Raw genomic sequence first — 20,139 nt, forward strand, 5'->3', positions numbered from 1 at the left:
CCAAACCACAAAATAAGCGATTTTCCTCTGGAAAATTTGGGTGAAACTTTAAAGTCGATTTTCTCGAAACTTTTTCCAAAATGCGAATTTCTCTTTTTGACTGAAATAGATAGGGGACATGTTAAAGTTTAGTTTGCGACAAAAATTATACCTCTCGGGTCAAAATTGGCGAAGTTATGGCCTTTTTAGCGGAGGGGTGGGGGTCGGCAGTTTTCCTATAGAGTCTAGTTGCACTGGTAGGGGTGAAGACCAAAACTTTGACAGGCTGCCCTGGGGAAACTATCAGAGATAGAAAGCTGAAATTTGCACTGCAGGTACAGACTGGTTGGAAGTTGCTGTGTTCCAAATTTCAGGTTCCTACCGTGAAAACTCTGCCTGTTACAGCACTTTTGGTTTCTGATTTCTTCCCCAAACCACAAAATAAGCGATTTTCCTCTGGAAAATTTGGGTGAAACTTTAAAGTCGATTTTCTCGAAACTTTTTCCAAAATGCGAATTTCTCTTTTTGACTGAAATAGATAGGGGACATGTTAAAGTTTAGTTTGCGACAAAAATTATACCTCTCGGGTCAAAATTGGCGAAGTTATGGCCTTTTTTTTTTTTTTTTTTTTTTTTTTTTTTTTTAAGTCCATTCTAGGTCAGAACATGTATAATTTTACATAGACTTTGCATTGGATACGTCATCGGGCCCCATCAGCTGATCTAAATTTACATTGACTTTTTTAGGGCCCTGTAAAATGGATAATCAATTTTTTACTGACCATGTAATATCATTGGTAGTCATACAATGTTTTTAAAGGATTGTGTTGCTTAGAGATGGATTTATTGTATAGGTTATATTATTATAAACCGCGCCAATTATTCCTTGTGCAGACACTACCAAATCAACAGGATGTATTTAAGGTAAGCCTTTATATCTTTTTAAGCACAATTTCTTCTATAGAATAGGGCAATAATATTGTATGTATACTATACATTTTGAAAATAATGTTATTCCGGAGTGTTCGCCGCCTTTACCACAATTTAAACTTTTCTAAATTCATATCTCTCGTTGCAAACTATCCGAAATTTAAAGGACGATCGCCCGCCCGAAAATTTCACTGCAATAATAAAATTAATTCAGGTTTTGAAATGTTGCTAAATAGATGCGACCGTAAAGCTTCACTTCAAATCCTCCTCTGAAAACCACGTGAAGGATCACAGGAGATGTTTATTGGTAGAAAATAAATGGTGAATATCACCAAGTATTTTAGACTGACAAAATGAATTTTACTGAATTCAAAGTTAAAAGTCCGACGTAAAACTCATTTTCTTGAAATGTAAAATTAGATTAAGAGTTAATGTTTAGGGAAAGAATAAAATTGAATTAATTTTAATTTTATCTGACGCATAAGGGCCAGTTTCAATTGTCTGAGCAAGTTCGTTGGTTGGTATTGTAAATACGTTTTATTTCATTGTTTGAATAGATGCTTTGAAATAGTACTGATAGTCTCAGAATGACTTTACGTTGATAAATAACACCAAATTTTGACTGAAAATAAATTATTGTCCTCTGTAAAAAGAAATTCAAAGCTAAAGCGATTATCAGTAATGTTTCGAAGCTTTTATTCAAATTCACTTTGATGAAATGTGCAAAAAAAAAATCAATATTTTTTGTAAAAAAATTCATTATCAAAAACATCGTAAATTATACCTGAAAATATTTCTAAAGTATGCTATTTATATCTATGTATTTACTTGATCAAACTGAATTTGTTTTAAAAGGGTTAATTAAAAACTAAGAGTACTAATTGTTAATTAAGCAGTTTGACCTAGTTTCGGTCATTGGCTTTATAATGGCTTGTTATATTTAGTTGAAGTCTTTAGAATACGTAGGAGACATATTTCTCTACAAATAGTCGTTTATTTTACTCAAATCCTTACAGTAGTTTTCTAACAGCTTGCAAAAAGCATAACGAACTTTAAAAGGTTACGCAACCTTTTACGTAAAGTTTTGGCTTTAAAAAATTAACGGCTGGATTTTTGTAGTTAAAACTTTCAGATACGTTAAAGGGCACATTTCTCTAGGTTTTGGTGTAGAGTTTTCACAAACTTGAACAAAAAATTTGATAGATCTACAAAAAAGCGGAATGTACCTTTAAGGCAGTACACACTATAAAACCAACGAAAACTTTACTATGCGCGAATAAATTTCCTACTGTAACTCAATTATGACCAACTATATAAAAGCTTTATCATTTTTTATTACCAGTTTGCTCAAAGAGATAAGTATTTTTGATGAAAAAAATATGGTGGTAATATTTAAAGCCAAACTTCTTATGAGTGAGTTTCTTGCATATTCTCTTCAAAAAGTCCGAAAATGATAAATATCTCTATTTAATGAAGAGGTGTGGTTTAAACGGCAATGGACACACCGTAAATAATCATTGCAGGGAGTAAAATATGCCTAATCTAAGCGCACGCTAGCTAGGCAGAAGAAAATAAGTTTTATGAATTACTTCACTTGCCTTTGAATATAAAGGCAGACGTGTGACTGATACATGTCCGTAACTTTATATTCTTAAGATCAAACCGTTGTCAAGAAATATATAAATACATACTATTGTCTGAGTAAAGCTTTTTTGAATTTTTTATATATTCTTTAAGCCTCAAAATAGTTGGCATACAGCTAGCCAAAGAATGGCTTTGCGTTGATTAAAATATATATTTTTTGTTAAACTTATTAATAAATTTCAACCAAAAAAGTCTCAAATTTTGACTATAAATTGCCCTCTTTAAAAACTATTGCAATTCCCATAAAAATAATGGAAAAAATTCAGAAAAGCATTTTACATTGTTCAGACAATAACTAAAGTGGATCTAGTAACCGAGCGATAGGCCGTATACTAGGGAGTTCACAAACGGCCTCGTAAAAGTTACGCTAGCGCTCTGCAGATTCAGCTTACGAATTGTCGAATGTGGAGTTCATTGACGTCTGACGGCCAAATCGCCACCTTCACGCCTCATCAAATCCCACAATTTTTCATCCAGACATATTATACGTTCCTAAAATTGCAATTGAATAAGTTTCTTTATGCTATCTCGAGATAGTTGCAAGTTGAAGTAGAATTTTTAGCCGGCGGCCATTTTCTCGCTCTTGGCTATACACTTCCATAACTTAATTTATGTCATATCAAATTTAAGGATATAACTAGAGCCACTCGTGGCACAGAATGGGACTTTGCAAATGTAGCAATTTGCTAAAGACCCTGAAAAAATCAACCATCGACGATAATTGGGTCAAGCGCAAGAACAAGTCTAAAGTTGAGAAATTTTTATTTTTTAGAAGATTCTAACACCGGAAGTAGACGTCAGACCTCACAAATGAAAGTATCAGCAGATAGCCAAGGTCAATGACCTTTGATCTTGTAAAAGAGAAGGTCTAAAAAGGTCAAGATCAAGAGATATACGTCATCAAAATTTATAATTGCACACGACTATAAAACCGGAAGTTGACATAGGACAGCAAATATGAAAGTACAAATAGATAGCCAATGCCAATGAAGTTTGATCCTACAAAGGTCAAGGTCAACAAAGGTCAAGGTCAAAAATTGAAAATTTTGATTTTCCAAAACCTGTTCCTTTTTTTGAACTAAGAAGCGGAAACAACCGAAATTCTAAGACAAAGTGGCTCAAAATATGAGGTAATTGTGTAAGAAGTTCCATTTTGAACAAATGTATACTTTGCGAGTTATGACCCTGGCCAAAAATGTCAATAATGAGTAATTTAACCCGAAAGTGCCACGCCCAACTCAATTTTTTTTGAATAAGTTAATCAATATTCAAAATGTTACGTTATGTTCCAAATGTCAAGTTCCTACATAATAGAGGTCAAAAGAAATAGGTCAACAAAAGTCAACAAAGGTCAAAATCGAAAAATGAAAATATCCAAATGTTAAAACCCGTTCCTTTTTTGAAACTATAAAGCTGAAACAACTGAGCTGTTAATACTTACTGGCCAAAAGGATGAGGTAATTGTGTGCAAAGTCTCTTTTTGAACAAACGCATCCTATGCGAGTTATGCCCCAGCCCCAAAATGTAAACAATTAGTAATTCAACCCGGATGTGCCACGCCCACATAAGTTTTTTTGTCATAGGTGAATTCATATTCAAAGTGTCTAGTTATATTCCAAATATCAAGGTTCTACATCAAATAGATCATAACATATACATACACTAAGCTCAAAAAGTCGCAAATATTGTAAAAAAAAAAACTCAAATTTGAAAAAATCACGAATGACAATTTTGCTTTAAAAAAACGATTGTTATATATCTATGTAATGTACACGAGAAGTACATTAGGAAACCGAAAAAATTTACTCTCTAGGTTAATTAGGTCACGTGCTAGAGCAGTCCAAAGTTGCGAATTTGGATGTTTTTGGACAGTTATAAAAGCGAAAGTAGACGTCAGAGGTCAAATATGAAAGCATAAACTAATAGACAACGTCAATGACCTTTGACGCAATAGAGGTCAAGGTCATCAAAGGTCAAGGTCAAAAATTGAAAATTTTGAATTTCAAAAACCTGTTCCTTTTTTTTTGAACTAAGAAGCGGAAACAACCGAACTTCTAAGTGGCTCAATTCATGAGATAATTGTATGCAAAGTTCCATTTTGAACAAACGTATGCTTTGCGAGTTATGCTCCTGGCCAAAAATATCAATAAGGAGTAATATTACCCGGATGTGCCACGCCCACCTTAATTTTTTTGAATAGGGTAATTGATATTCCAAATGTTATGTTGTGTTTCAAATTTCAAGCTTCTACATTATTCAAGTCAAAAGATATAGGTCAACAAATGTCAACAAATGTCAACAAAGGTCAAAATCGAAAAATGAAAATATCCAAATGTTAAAACCCGTTCCTTTTTTGGAACTATAAAGCTGAAACAACTGAGCTGTTAACACAAACAATTAGTAATTCAACCCGGATGTGCCACGCTAAACACCAATTTTTTTGCCATAGGTGAATTCATATTCAAAGTGTCTAGTTGTATTCCAAATATCAAGGTTCTCCATAAAATAGGTCATAAGATATACATACACCAAGATCAAAAAGACACAAATATGGTAAAACAAAACTCAAATTTGAAAAAATCACGAATTTCAATTTTGCTTTAAAAAAAAAATTGTTCTATATCTATGTAAAGTGCATGAGAAGAACATTAGGAAACCGAAAAAATTAACCCTCTAGGTTAATTAGGTCACGTGTTAGAGCAGTCCAAAGTTGCGAATTTGGCTTTTTACGGATAGCTATAAAACCGGAAGTACATGTCTGGGGTCAAAGGTCAAAGTATCAAATGATAACCAAGGTCAATGACCTTTGACTCAAAAAAGGTCAAGGTCATCAAAGGTCAAGGTCACGAGATACAAGCCTTCAAAAAGTTAAAAAATTCGACCGGAAGTTGAAAAAAGCAAAAGTCAAATTCAAAAATCCATTTCCAACATTTTTGTCGCCATCGACCGTTAATTTATCACAGCTTTGTCATACGGTATCAAAAAATGAGGTCATCGTGGTTATTATTAATAATCAATTATAATAAAAATATTATCATTATTAAGCTAGTATCACAGCACTTGTTTGCGTAATTGTGGTGAAGTTTATTTTTGAAAATACCGACTTTTGTATATCTGGATTCCTTTTTATTAAAAACCTATTCGTATGTTAAACTGTAGTCCGAAACATCTGCCTATATTTCAGCCTCTGGTGGATATTTTGACAGTTGTCGGCTGGAGTAGAGTGAGAAGAAAAAGGACCTGTTAAATGGGGATTTTCCACACCACACCTCCAGTGTTGGACATAAGAGTAAATTTCATTTTGATAGTATCACGTGACTCTGTGACCTTTGACCTTTTGGCTTCGCACTCCGTTTTAACTAGACAATGCGAGATCAGCTTCGTTAAAAAAAAAACAGTCGTGGAACTGATGGTAACTGATATCTAAAAGGGTTTAAAACCCCCGTACCTGCGGAGATGCGAAATGGCCCCATCTAACAGGGTCTATTTTTTCTCTACACTAGGCGACATCTGTCCAAATCAGAGGCTGGAAGAGAGACAGATATTTCGGTCTAGCTAAACTTTAAAAAGCTCTCAAGTCACGGTCACAAATTAGATTTTGAAATTGAACATTTAGTAATTAATGCTTATTTCAATAACTTGTGTAGTGTAGTGCATGAACATCATCAGACAAAAATGAATTTACAAATGGATTCTATGCCTCGAAAGAGATTGACTGAATCAGAGAAAAAAGAGCAAATCATTTGTACGACAATAAATATTATCAATTGCATCCGTTTCTATGCAATATTATTTGCATTTGAAAACATCCTAGACAAACAACGCATAGGTTAGAAGAAAAGAGTCCAAATTTAAATACCGACGAAAAGGTAACAAATAATAGCCAGCGAGCGTGTCACAAATCGATGACTTGCAATGAAAGATATTCAAATGGGTTTTCGTTTTAAAAGTAGGAGGGGTTTAGATTTATCGACAGAAGTTAGGGACAGGGCAGTACATTATTGATATACAGCATCGTTATGACCCCGCCATACATTGCAAACTAGATTAGGTCAACGGGGGATAATTTGACATTAGTGTGGTCTGCTTTCCATCAAGCCTAGTGAAAATTCCGAGTTATTTTACATTTTACATTGCCGTCGCCCCTGTCCGTCGGTCCGTCGGTCCGTCAACATTTCTTGTGAACACAATAGAGACTACAGTTTTCAACTGATTTTAATGAAATTTGGTTTGATCATTTATATTGATGAGATCTTGGTCAAGTTCGAAATTGACGATCTTTCGATGAACGGTTTTTAAGTTATTGTGCTTCATTTAGGCAAAACGCGTCAAAATTTGTTTGTGAACACAATAGAGACTACAGTTTTCAACTGGTTTTAATGAAATTTGGTGTGATCATTTATATTGATGAGATCTTGGTCAAGTTCGAATTTGACGTTCTTTTGGTGAACGGTTTTTGAGTTATTGCCCTTGACTTAGGAAAAACGCGTCAAAATTTTTTGTGAACACAATATAGACTACAGTTTTCAACTGATTTTCATGAAATTTGGTGCGATCATTTATATTGAGATCTTGGTCAAGTTCGAATTTGACGATCTTTCGATGAATGGTTTTTGAGTTATTGCCCTTGACTTAGGCGAAACGCGTCAAAATTTGTTTCTGAACACATTAGAGACTGCAGTTTTCAATTGATTTTAATGAAACATGGTGTGATCATATATATTGATGCGATAATTTGATGTATTTGGGTTATTGATATTAATATTAAATTTCTTTAATATGAGAAAATTCATACTTTAGTCACTAAAGACTGTTTTATCATTTCTGACAGCTGCCAGTGGGCGTATGTTACCTTGTCTGGAAAGCTATCTTATAATTCGAAATAAAGAAATTTGGTAATTTAGATCTTAGAAAGTAAATGTGCAATATGCTTGTAGCAAATAAACTTCTCCAATGGATTTTGCAGAAATTAGGATTATATCCAATGTTATTGTGTTGTTTTAATGTCTCTAGAATTAAGGAAATATAAAACATTGGTCAGAGAGAAAATCGTTGTTTCAATTGACAAACCGTTTTTAAAATGCTTCATTTTCCTTACGAATTGTGCATAATTTGCTCAATCCGTATGCTTGAGTACTACAGGCATAAAGTTGTTGCGTGGTCAAGTGGGGGTAATTCATGATGTTGTGTGGTCTGTAACTCAATATTTAATGATGTGCATCCATTATTTTGTCTATTAGAGAGATTCAGTATCAGGAGATTTAGACTTCCTGAGTTTATCAAGACCTGTAGCATAGTATTCAGGTAATGTTTAATTTCGAGAGAATTTGGTCTATAAAAAATAGCTCGATAGTTTTGTTTTATTTCCACAACGAACAGTATCAAATTGATTTTTGTTTTTTTGACCAATGGAATTTCGGAGATGACTTTAGATTGGATTAATTCGGTAAAATTCTATCCACATTCCAGTTCCAATTCCTAAAAGTGATAAAGATATCTGAAATTGAGTCTTTTTCTGTTGTGTGTAGTTTGTACTTTTATTTATAATACACATTTTTGGTTTTTAGTTCAAGATTTTCATAATGGTACATTAAATTTAGTCTGCTGGTGTATTATTTGGTTCCACATTTGTTACAAGATCAGATTAGTATTCCAAATTCAGGATAGTTTTAACTTTTTAATGGCGACAATGTTGTTTGATTGTCAACAAAATAATACATATAGAAAGAATATTGAAGAATGCGAGTTTAACGAAATGCCCCTGAAATAGCGAATTATTATAAAGAAATTGCGTACTTACTTCAATGTTTGGTTTAAAATGTATTGTCTTACTATGATGTTTACAACAGCAAAATATTTTCACTGTTCAAATTGTGCTCAATACATCAATTGTATCTATTATGATGTGTATATTATCCAAGTGAGACACGTGCGTTGATGTGATATTCGCTCAGATCGCACGAGTTTCACATTAAGACTGCATACAACACTCAAAACTTAACGCTCATCTAAAGGGAAACAGTGGTCTTAATATTTATATTCCACCCGTATCTCTTTTTAGAATACAAATTTTACGTTTCATTCACCGACAGAATTGGCGACAGTTAACATTATATCTTGTAATTCAGACATGTACTTTTGTATATATTCGGCTAATTGTACATTAAAATATTGTGTAAAATATACCGCTTTCGCACTGTAAAATTAATTCTGTACTATCCAGTTCTATCCGAATAACTGTCAGTTGCTTCCGGACCGAAGCCGCAATTAGACGATGTACGGTGTCCGGTGCTGTGTACAGTGCGGAATAATCGATACAAACGGAAATAGAAGAAGTGAACACATGAGGTACGGATGCGGACACGGTGCGGACACGATTCGTTTCTTCTTTTTTCGTTTGTTTCGATAATCCCACCCACACCGTACACCGCAACAGACGCCGTCTATTCTAATCAATTTCATCATTCATATCTTGGGACTTCTGTACAACTGCTTTGACATGCTTGTCGATTTCTAACTTAGCCTTCTTAGACGAATATACCAAAGTGTTCATATGGCGTTTTCTGGTATCATCGTTAAGCCTATAGTACTCCATGTTCCTACACGCAACGTTACATGGTACGATCAAAGCGTGAATAATCGTACCGAACATGTGGTCGCTTAAAGAACATATTGTGGTATATATAAATCCATGTGTCTCCATAATTGCAATTTGCGTGCTGTTCCAGTGCTCATGACATATTATAATCAAGACCCAAATCGATCCCCGAAAGTGGTGAAGCATGGTCTGTAAAACATGAACTGTTTCATTATTGTTAATATTAGTCAATTCAGCGCCATCTGTATCTATTGGAGTTGAGAGAAATCGTAACCTTCCTAATCACAAGAAAAACATCAGCAATTTAATATTCATTTGACATTATAGACTAAATTACACTTTTTGAATCTGTGGTTCATATAAGGACTTCTAAGTGTTATAAATAAAATACAGTAAAGATTTGTTTTTGATCTGATATCATTTTAGGCAATGGCTTTTTGCACCGTCAATGGGTGTATTGTCTTCACCTTTTGCGTACCAATGAGATACCTTATTATTCATGTTGCTCATGGGCAATGGATTGTTTTTACCGCCTCTACTCTTTTTTTTTTATCTCGAGCGAGAATCCATTTTGATTGAAAAGAATGCTATTAAGAGACGTTTTAGGGTTAGGTAGGGGTGGTTATATGATGTACCATCACGGTGCAAATAGAATAGAATCTCTATATAAGATAATATATCCATAAACTAATTAATTAATGAAGCACGCTTCTAAGCATGTTTCAAAATAACTTGGTTTCACCAACTGGTCCAAGTCTAGGAAATTGAGACAATTTTACTTGGTCAAATGTGATCTTGGCAGTACTTGGCTTGTTTCTGGAAAAAAATAAAACAATCCTTCAATAATTGATTCATCAATCAATAGCGGTTCTTTCAAGGGATCTAAGGCTATGATAAGTAGGGCCTACTCCTGTTTCTACTTTTACTATCTTGATTACGCCATCTCATTGCACCTCCCATTTTCACAATGACGAGCTATTACGACCTTTCTTGTATCACGGAATGCATCGATTTAAATGTATTGTCTTATACCTTAACATTTCTTGTATCACGGTATGTATCGATTTGAATGGATTTTCTTATACCTTGATCTTTCTTGTATCACGGTGTGTATCGATCTAAATGGATTGTCTTATACCTTGACTTTTCTTGTGTCACAGTGTGTATCGATCTCAATGGATTGTCTTATACCTTGACTTTTCTTGTGTCACGGAATGCATCGATTTAAATATATTGTCTTATACCTTGACCTTTCTTGAAGCACGGAATGCATCAATTTGAATGGATTGTCTAATACCTTGACCTTCCTTCGATCACGGAATGGATCGATTTAAACGGATTGCCATAAGACGACGTTCGTAATAGCTTGACATTGTGAAGATGCGCCCACCACAAGAGAAAGGTGGACACGGGCCAATTCCAAAACAATGCGATGTCAACAAGTCTGCATGTGAGTTCGATAAATCGGCACTGCAACTTTACCTTAAAGGGACATTATGTTTTTTATGTCCCTTAACTAAAATCTAAAAAAACTTTAAAATAAGTTCGTTACCTGGTGTATCTAAATGTACAGAGACAAATAAAAGATGCTAATAATATACCAGCTACTCCTGCACCCACTATCTCAACATCTACATTGAAGACAACCGAAAAAGTGTATTTGAGTCATGTCCCGACTTCTCCTTTCGGTTCTTGAAAGAACAGCAGACGTCTGATTGAAATTTTGAATGATGCAAATGGTTTGCACCCCCAATTTTAGCCTACCCCCACTTTATATTTTCACAAATTTAGAAATATGATTTTTATACGTCTTTGCCCGAAAATATGAAACGGAATGCACCAAATCAATTCAATATTTCGAAAATTTTCTGGCGATCATGACGTCTAGACAGAGTTGCCGCAATTTGAATTCAGCTTCGACATGCAGTGTGTCCCCATTGAAATAATCTACCCCTTTGCGCCGCCACTGATTGGACCTAGCTCTGTTAAAATAAAAAAAATGTATAGCCTACATTTGATAAACTGTTCATTTAATCTGTGATCCTCACTTTTTTCTGTCACTCCAGGTAATCTTCTTGTGGATTCTACAAAATAAATTTTTCAGGATCTATCAAGGTTTATGAGTCATTAAGATGGTATTAACCCTTGATATCACAGATCGATGGGCTTATTTTACTCATTAAAAATGCAATAAAAAATGACCCTACGCTCGGGGGACCCTGGCCCTAACTACATACCCCGACATATGAATTTGGCAAAGAGAGGCTCAGAGAGAAATGTGCGATTTTCGTGAAAGGCAGCACATACAGATGAAAATGGCACATTTTACAATCGTCCATCAAAAGGCAAAGCTGGTATCAATCGATAGGTTTTTCCTCAAGAACTGCTTTTGTTGGCATTGCTACAAAAATAAAGGGGCGTGCGTTGCTTTTAGTAAAAATCGTATATTTCTCCCCGACCCTCACTCAGGAAATGAAGCCATCAAAATCATCCGTCATCTCATATTATATAGAAATCTTCACAATGTATTACGAACTTACGTCTTATACCTTGACTGCATTAGCCACTTTTCATGTATCACGGAATGCGACCCTCAATAGAAAGTCTGTAAACATGGTTTTGTGTTTACTGACTTTCTGTTGAAGCGTCTAATTGGCTGTATTCGATAGCGTACAAACCAATCAAGTCGCTTCGTTTACAAACTTCCATTATACACAGAGGTGACTATTGCTGTATAAGGTATAAGTTGTTGTTGTAGGACCTGTTGTTGTTGTGGCTGTTGTTAGTGGTTCTGCTCTTGTGGTCGATGTTGTTGATGGCACTGTTGTTGTGATTATTGTTGTAGTTGTTGTTATTGGTAAAGGTTGATCACATTTGATTTCGATGTCACTGAATCCTAAAAATAATCAAACGATGCGTCATTAAATTTTGTATCGATACAGACTACATCATAAACAGTGTTCAATGAGAGAAATTTTAGAGAGATCTACTAAATTTTATTAATTTTTTATTGTTGGCCTGAATTTTTCAATAAACGCTTGTCTGGTGTCATCATGACGATTAGAAATCTAATCAAACTTAGGTTATGATTTCTTATTTTCTGGTATTTTCGTCTCCATTGGGATCTGACAAGTTTTCTACCACATACCACTCACCGTAAATGGTAGTTATATAAAGTAATATATTATATTTGGTTGTTGGGGACTGTCTTTCGAAGGTGATAATCACGTTTGGTTGACCAGGCGATCCAAACCAAGTTTCCAACCCAAATTTTGATCCACTGATCTCTTTTCCAGCTTCTTTTCCATTCCTAAATATTGTCAAAGCTTGATCACAAACTCTTGTATCTCCTCTACAAAGTCTAACATCGACAAACTGAACTAATAAACCGTTATTATTATCTGTGGTAATATGACACTGTAATTTGATACCAGTGTTGTAGGTCGTTTCTTTAGTTTTTAATAACAACGCCTTCCCTTTACCATTTCCGCCATCAAAATTCACTTCCATTTTCTCTATACATGTATAAAAAAAAAATGTCAAAATTTTAATCAACATATAAATGAATAGTAGAATAAATCATTCTACCACTGTCAAATTGTTCTTATTTTTCTAATTCAATGAAGATTAACAGGAGAAAATTTCCAAGTCGATCAAGACTACACCCCCTCCCCCAATTTTGCGATGAAGAATGTATTCCTTCATATAGGTGGCTCAACTACCTGGACTGTTAGAAACCAGGAGAGGGACTCCAACCCAGTCCACGAGTCCCGATTCTTATTCATATAGTTGAGCCTCTGTGAACATAAGGGAGAATCAAACCCTCTCTTCCTGAATTTCCGAACTAAAAAAGTTATGAAAATCAAGATTCCTATACTCACCTGGTAAACAAGCATATCTAAGATAAGAATACTGACTTGTAGTAATGTCACTCTCTTTTATAAACTTCTTACCACAGTTATGATCTCTCATTTCTGATATATCGGTTCGGCCACCAATAAGACTTTTACAATGGCTTGAATAGCCACAAATCTTCCAAATTTGTATGATATGGTTGGTATCCTCAAATGTACAGTCGTTACTATCAGGTACACAACATTCTATCGGAAGCACGCTGAGATCGTCTTTAGTACAATTATGTTGTTCTTGAAATACCATAGGTTTGATTCCATAATGGTAAATTAACGGCGCCACGTAATATCCGGAATCGGTACATCTCACATCAGTGTACCTTTCTGCATAACAGGTCAATTTATTGTGGATTTGGATAGTGTTTCCAACAGAGTCTTTAATATCTATTCCTGAAACAATATTAATCGTCATATTAAAATATAAAGCCACACTGATGCTGTCGTACATGAACATTTACTATCTTAACCAAAGTACCTGCAATATTTGACTTACTCTATGACATTAAAATAGAGTTATACATATAATACTTTTCTCTTGTTGGTTCGACTATCGTAGACTGGTAATGACATGCAATTAGGACATTTTTTATCGAGGAAGTAGCCCTTTAAGAGGTATCCGTAGCACTCAAAGTTTTTCCATGTCAGCCCTTCCGACATGCGACTTACGTATTTGTATCTAAAAGTGTACAACCACTTTGTCTTTAAGATTATTTTAATGTTAAACATCATGGCAGTAATGCTATTTCAATTGTTATTAAGCCTATTGTTATTGTAAGTAAATGCATAAAACTACAAAATATCAACTTGTCACTCTCAACCGTGTGCACCAAACCCCTGCTAAGCAGCCAATTTTACCCCTACTAAGCAGCCAATCTTGAGCATTCTCTTCAGTGGCGTTTATAGGAAACAGCAAATGAGGGGGCCACAAAATTTTCCAGGTAGTGCACAGCCCCCAATCTCCATAGAACGCCACTGATTCTCTTGACAATGCTTAATACAAATTTCACTGTAAATTTGTAATCTAGTATGGGGTATACAAGAAAAATCTCACCTGTAAATTTTGGCTCAAATCCACTGACCACATACAAATTAACAACTAATAATATTACAATTTTATCGAAATATACCTGGATATACATGGTGCATATTATTTTGTGAAATGATGATAAGAGAGTTTAGGTCACAAAAAAACTGATAACAATAAAGGAAGTTCGATTTTGGATTAGATATGACAATCATACTACCTAAATATGTGCATATTTTTTTTATCATACTAGTATAGGAAAAAAAATACTGGGCCGAAAATGAATCAAGGGTTACATCAGTGGACCTTGTTACAGCAACCATCTGACATGGCTGACATCTAGCGACATCTTATCAATCGCTGGATTTACTCGACCTGAACTAATAGGCGAATGAAAATTTTGAAATTACTACCAATTGCTTATCTGATATTTCCTTGCAGAAATTGAACCCCTTGACTCGACTAGTCTTAATCAACTGCAGTATTCAATCGGTAATTCCTTGAGCACTGATTCTTAATGGTTGCGGGCCAGTAGCCAGGCTTGATTGTTCGGGGGGGCAAGTAATATATCCGGAGGAGCAATGGTGTAAACTGTGGTGTTTAGTTGCAGTAATGGAATTAGTTGTTTGTCAAAATTTCTTTTCGGGGGGACAATCCATTTTTTCTGGAGAGGTGGGAAATGGGGGGGTGGAATGATTAAAATTGTGTACATAAATTTGCTAAGCACAAGAAAGTATGAATGTTGCTTGAGTTTCAAAGAATTCAATTCATAAATTTTCAGAGGGCTATTTGTCATGCATTTCAAAGTATTTCTATTATAGGCCTAAGTAAGCGTTTTGAATGGGTCAGGACTATTAATCAAGTACGTGGTAAATAGCCACTATCCTGCAAAGTAACACCACATCATCACCTAAGAGTTAAACGCTTATACTAGTTTGATCCAGAAAGGACAAAGGTTACGGTTGTAAATAATCCAAGTATGGACAATAAACTGATTTATCATGATTAATCAATGTAGGCCTATCATTGTATCCTAAAAAAAAAATTAATATAAGGCAAATCAATTTTCCATTACAGTAAGTGGTCAATTTTCTTCTATTCATAAATCAATTTTTGTGAATGATTTATTTTTTTCAACTAACATTCTAACTACTGATCATTACCGAACGGCAGTATACAATAAAGTGCTTTGTAGAGCTTTGGATAATCGATAATCTATATAGCGATATAGATTACAGATTAGTTGTGGTCTGAAATCTATTACAAGGGACGCAACTCTCATTTACCGGAAGTCGGCCATTTATTTACGTTGTCAAGGAGATTTCCTTGGATACGTTTGTCTCTGGGTTATTTTGGCATGTCTACCTAGACTTTATTCTTATTTATACCAAAATTTTTACCATAGTAAGCAAAGACAGTGACAAATCAAGATGCCAGGAAGTACTGCAGTAGTACAAAGGCCAACTGCCGAACAAATTGATGAACTGAAAAGTAAAATTTCGCTTTTGGAAGGAGACAGAAAAGCTTATTATGAATCTGCTTCATACGCAATCAAGCAAAACCGTGAAAATATTCAAAGCCTAAGAAAGGAAACCCAGTCTTTGAGGAAAAGGCTTAGTGATAAACTGAACAAGGATCAAGATGTCATTGGAAAGGCTTTTCATGATAGACCAGTGGAGAGGGCTGCTCTTTCAAACAAGAGTGGAAAACAGGCCATCACTGTCTTGGATCACAAAGTTTCTGACACTGCCAAAAGATTGAATGCTCTACGACATCAGACTGCTACAAAACAGAAGAAATTGGAAGAATGTCAAACACAGTTATTACAAATGAAACAGGTTAGTAAAAAAATGATTAAAGAATTTCTATTCTCTTAACTTACTCATGTACCCATTCTTATGCCTTGCCAGTTGCCTACTGATAAAGTGAAGTCGTGATAATGGAAAGGTGTCCGTCCTCATATGAACTACTAGATGGAATTAGCTCATGGTCATGTCAATATAATGGTAGTTTTGTGTAAGGAATTTCCAAGAAGAGGGATGTTTAGATAACTAACCCAGTCGAAGAGTGACATTGGGTTATTAAAATTTATTAAATGACCTCAAACTAATGAATGTTTCAAGTGTATTTACTTGTCAACAGTCAAGAAGGCTTAGTTTTTAAAGCATAAGTTTGTAATATTTTTAAGAGCACGTAGTTTCTTTTGAAAATTTAAGTTAAGTTATGTAATGGCTATAACCTTACAGTTAATATTGTCAATGAGCTAATTCTAAGCTTAATTTTGGCAAGTATTAACAAACCCCAAGTCAATGTTCAGATACTTAATAGCTTAACCCTTTCAACCCTAGTGGCTGGTTTACAGGCCACACACTAATGCAATATTATATACCCTTACTAAGTGATGTCATACAACGTTAACGTCATGATACGCTTTTACTTTTATTACTTGGAGTTCAGGGTATATGACGTTATATTTCATTCAGGGTTCAAAGGGTTAAGGTGTATTTTCAAATACAACATTGAAGGTTTAGCCTATATTTTTATCTTACTCGTTGAATAATGATATTAAATAAAATAGGTACCTATATTTCCAGGATACTGCAGATGCCAAGGCTATGGATACTGGAGAATCTCAGGAAGCCCAGACGATGAGGTACCTTGAAAATAGTTACGATAAAGTCGCCATGAAATGTGAAGAAGCCAAACAAGTTCAAAGAGTCTACCTTGACATTAAAGATAGATTTGAAAAGGAAGCTCAAAATTACCCGTTAAAACTTGACTCTATTGAGGCAGAGATTAAGAAAACCAGAGGTGAACTCAATGACTTAAAATCCATGCAAACAGACGCCACTTTGGCCAGAGATGCTGCTCAGAAAGATTTGGCTGAACAAGAAGAATATATTTATTCAGAACGTAAGAAGAGGGAAGTGGAACTACATAGAATGAAGAAGGAAGCTGAAGAAAAGAAGATGCAGCATGAACGAATTGAGAAGCGTTTAGCTCAGCGTGGTTCCATTCAACAAGATGAGCTTACTACACAAGACAAAATGGCTTTGACAGGTATAAGACTTACACTAATTATAAACTTATTTGGGCCCCTCATGAAAGGGATTTATTAAGCCTGCTCTATTCAACATGTGCTTAAAAAGCAGTTAGAAAATTCCTAACCAATATGTGCCTATGCCTTATTTTCTAACAGCTGTCCTGATGAGGGTTTAAGCTTAATTTTAAGAAACATGTAAGCTTGTTTTCAGCAGAGGTGTTAAAAAATTTAAAGCACCAACTACCTGGGGATTACAGCAGAATAGTTTGACCTTGCTGTGAATTACAGCACTGGAGCACCTAAACACAATGCTGTAAGCTTACCCAAGTTCCAAAAAAAAACCGTAAAAATTGATTTTTTGTACTTTCCAGGTGAAGAGCAACAACAAATCATCACAACCTATGAAGAAGCTTTCCGTAGAATAAAAGAAGCCACTGGAGTTTCAGACACAATGGAAGTGGTCAGACGATTTGAAAATCAGGACGACACCACCAAACATTTGGAAGACTTAAAACTCAGCAATGAGAAACACATCCTTAGGTTGAAAGAAGACAAGGGCAAATTACAAGATGAATTCGCAGAGATGAAATATTCTGGTGAAGCCAAGTTATCGAGTGGTGAACTCTTATTGGAAGAATATGAAAACCATCTTCAAGCTGAAGAAGCACGTCGTGATGAGGCAGACCACAAATTACAACGTTCCAGTAAGGTCTTAGTCCAGGTGAAGGCTGGTGTCGAACATTTGTCTGATAAGCTACATCATCTTAAAGCCAACAAAGGTCACGTACCGACTGCTCAAATTCAACCATCGTCTGATGAATATGTTCTGGACCAACTCTCCACTGGTGAAGAGAAGCTATTGAAACTGGTGGAAGAATTGGATGCTGGCGGCACCGATGTCAATGCCATCATGAAACAAATGGAGGAAGAAGAGTTCCATGCCAGTGCAGAAGGACGATTACCGACGTACAACACCAGAATCAAATTACCGCAGACACAACGTGACCTGGTATATAGTGATGAAAATGACTCCGGTGATGATGATATTGGTGTACCAAACCGACATTCCATCAAGAAACAGTCACAGTTCATTATTGACTCCAAAACAAAGAGACGAGTTGCCAAGAAGAAGAAGAAAACAAAATAGACATAAAGACTGCTGTGCTGGAAAACAAACTTTGGAAATATCATATATAGACTTTACAAAACCTAGACTTAACAGACTTTGACACATTGACTTTGTAGAAGTATTTTCACCGTAAAATGTCTGAATTCAACTTGATAAAATTCTCCATTTTCACCATATTTTCTCCTTGATTTTTGGTCCTCTTGGACTTTTTCCAATGTTCCTCAACTCATAGGAAAATTCCTGAACATGATTCCACTCTAAAATTGAGGATGTCAACTCAAGAGTTCAAAGTCTCAAAAACAAAGAAATGCTGAAAATGATTTGCTGCGAATGTGATTACTGCTTGCCAGAATTTTACTGCTGAGTAAATTTAGACACTATTTTATGTGGCTCATTTTGCCTGTGCTAATAGGAAAAAGAAATGTGATAGAATTTTTCATGTATTTGATTGTCTTTTGATGTCATTTATTTTTCATTGTTGATGTTATTGTTTTATGTTTTTAATTATTTAGATCCTCTGTGATAATCAAGTATAAAAATAAATAACATTGAAATTCATGATCATTTATAAAATAACTCAGACAGAATACTATAGATGGCAGCTGGTTCGAAATAAGCGGTGGGTGACCGCTTGAAACCTTGTTTAACGAGAAATTATTTTTCGAGAAAAACTATTTGTACTCGTATTTTGTTAAAATCTTTGTTTTTTTACCGCTACATGTGGTTTTCATTGTTTGAAAATTTAAACCTTGTATAACAATTTGAGTACTCAGATCTACTCAACCAATAACTCGTATAATAGTACAGTTTACAAAGTTTTTCGTTTTCATCCGCAGATAAAGGAACAACGAACCTCGTATAATATAATATTTTACAAGGTTTTAAATCTGACTGTTTATATATGTGTTATTTAATTAGCGGTTTTTGGGTTATTAACAATCAAGCTAAGAATAATAGGTTTTGATCACAAGATCCACGCTTTTACAAGCTTTCGAACGGTACCAAAAAATGACCAGAATACGAGGTTTCACGCGGTCACCCACAATATCACATCAATGTTTTCTGTGTAGGGCCCTACTTTAACAGATATCACATCAATGTTTTCTGTGTTGGGCCCTACTTTAACAGATATCACATCAATGTTCTCTGTGTACTTTAACAGATATCACATTGATCAATTTTTTTCTGTATACTACAACAGATATCACATCAAGATTTCTTGAAACTGGCATCACATCATGGTTTTCTGTGTACAACAGATATTGAATTAATGTTTTCAGTGTACAACAGTATCACATCAAGATTTTTTCTGTACAACTGATGTTCTGTGTGTACAAGACATCACAATATTTTTTTTCTGTGTACTACAACAGATATCGCATCAATCTTTCTGTGAACGACATAGCAGTAATCATATATAAATTTACGTTCATCACATCTAGATTTTGTCTGAGTACAACTGATATCACATCATGGTTTTCTGTGTACAACATATTCCATCCATTTCATCTGTTTTTGATGGAAAGAAAAACATCATTGCCTTCTGTGCTATCACATCAAGGTTTTGTGCTGAAAATATCACATAATTTTTTTCTGTGCTACAGCAGATATCACATCAATTTTTACTGTGATTAACTTGTCACATCAAGATTTCAAGAGTAGAACTAATATCACATCATGGTTTTCTGTGTACAACTACAGATATTAAATAAAGATTTTCTATGCACATCTGATATCAAATCAAGCTTTTCTGTTGTACAACTGATATCAAATCAAGATGTTCTGTGTACAACTGATATCAAATTAAGATGTCCTGTGTACAACTGATATCAAATCAAGATGTTCTGTGCACGTTCATTATATGAATGATTTTATGATATAA

At 34.8% G+C, this 20,139-nt stretch overlaps 2 protein-coding genes across 2 annotated transcripts in view; one reads left to right on the forward strand and one right to left on the reverse strand.

The window, feature by feature from the left end:
• LOTGIDRAFT_237178 (hypothetical protein) overlaps positions 1-14,200 on the reverse strand; it is a gene marked incomplete at both ends in the record, with an annotated part of 26,284 nt that extends 12,084 nt beyond the window's left edge. The window contains 8 exons of the mRNA XM_009069033.1: positions 362-508; positions 9,930-9,966; positions 10,703-10,781; positions 11,912-12,046; positions 12,306-12,665; positions 13,032-13,445; positions 13,470-13,475; positions 14,113-14,200. Of these exons, the coding sequence (XP_009067281.1) occupies positions 362-508; positions 9,930-9,966; positions 10,703-10,781; positions 11,912-12,046; positions 12,306-12,665; positions 13,032-13,445; positions 13,470-13,475; positions 14,113-14,200 (1,266 nt within the window). The remainder of the gene's footprint in view (positions 1-361; positions 509-9,929; positions 9,967-10,702; positions 10,782-11,911; positions 12,047-12,305; positions 12,666-13,031; positions 13,446-13,469; positions 13,476-14,112) is intronic.
• A 1,218-nt stretch (positions 14,201-15,418) lies between these two features.
• On the forward strand, positions 15,419-18,814 carry LOTGIDRAFT_237180 (hypothetical protein). Its single transcript, XM_009069034.1, has 3 exons — positions 15,419-15,923; positions 16,680-17,145; positions 17,500-18,814. Exons 1-3 carry the CDS (start codon positions 15,516-15,518, stop codon positions 18,273-18,275), a joined length of 1,650 nt encoding a protein of 549 aa, XP_009067282.1. The 5' UTR covers positions 15,419-15,515; the 3' UTR covers positions 18,276-18,814.
• The last annotated feature ends 1,325 nt before the right edge of the window (positions 18,815-20,139 follow it).

Source organism: Lottia gigantea, assembly GCF_000327385.1.
Source record: "Lottia gigantea unplaced genomic scaffold LOTGIsca_98, whole genome shotgun sequence".
In the NCBI taxonomy this organism is placed as follows: domain Eukaryota; kingdom Metazoa; phylum Mollusca; class Gastropoda; family Lottiidae; genus Lottia; species Lottia gigantea.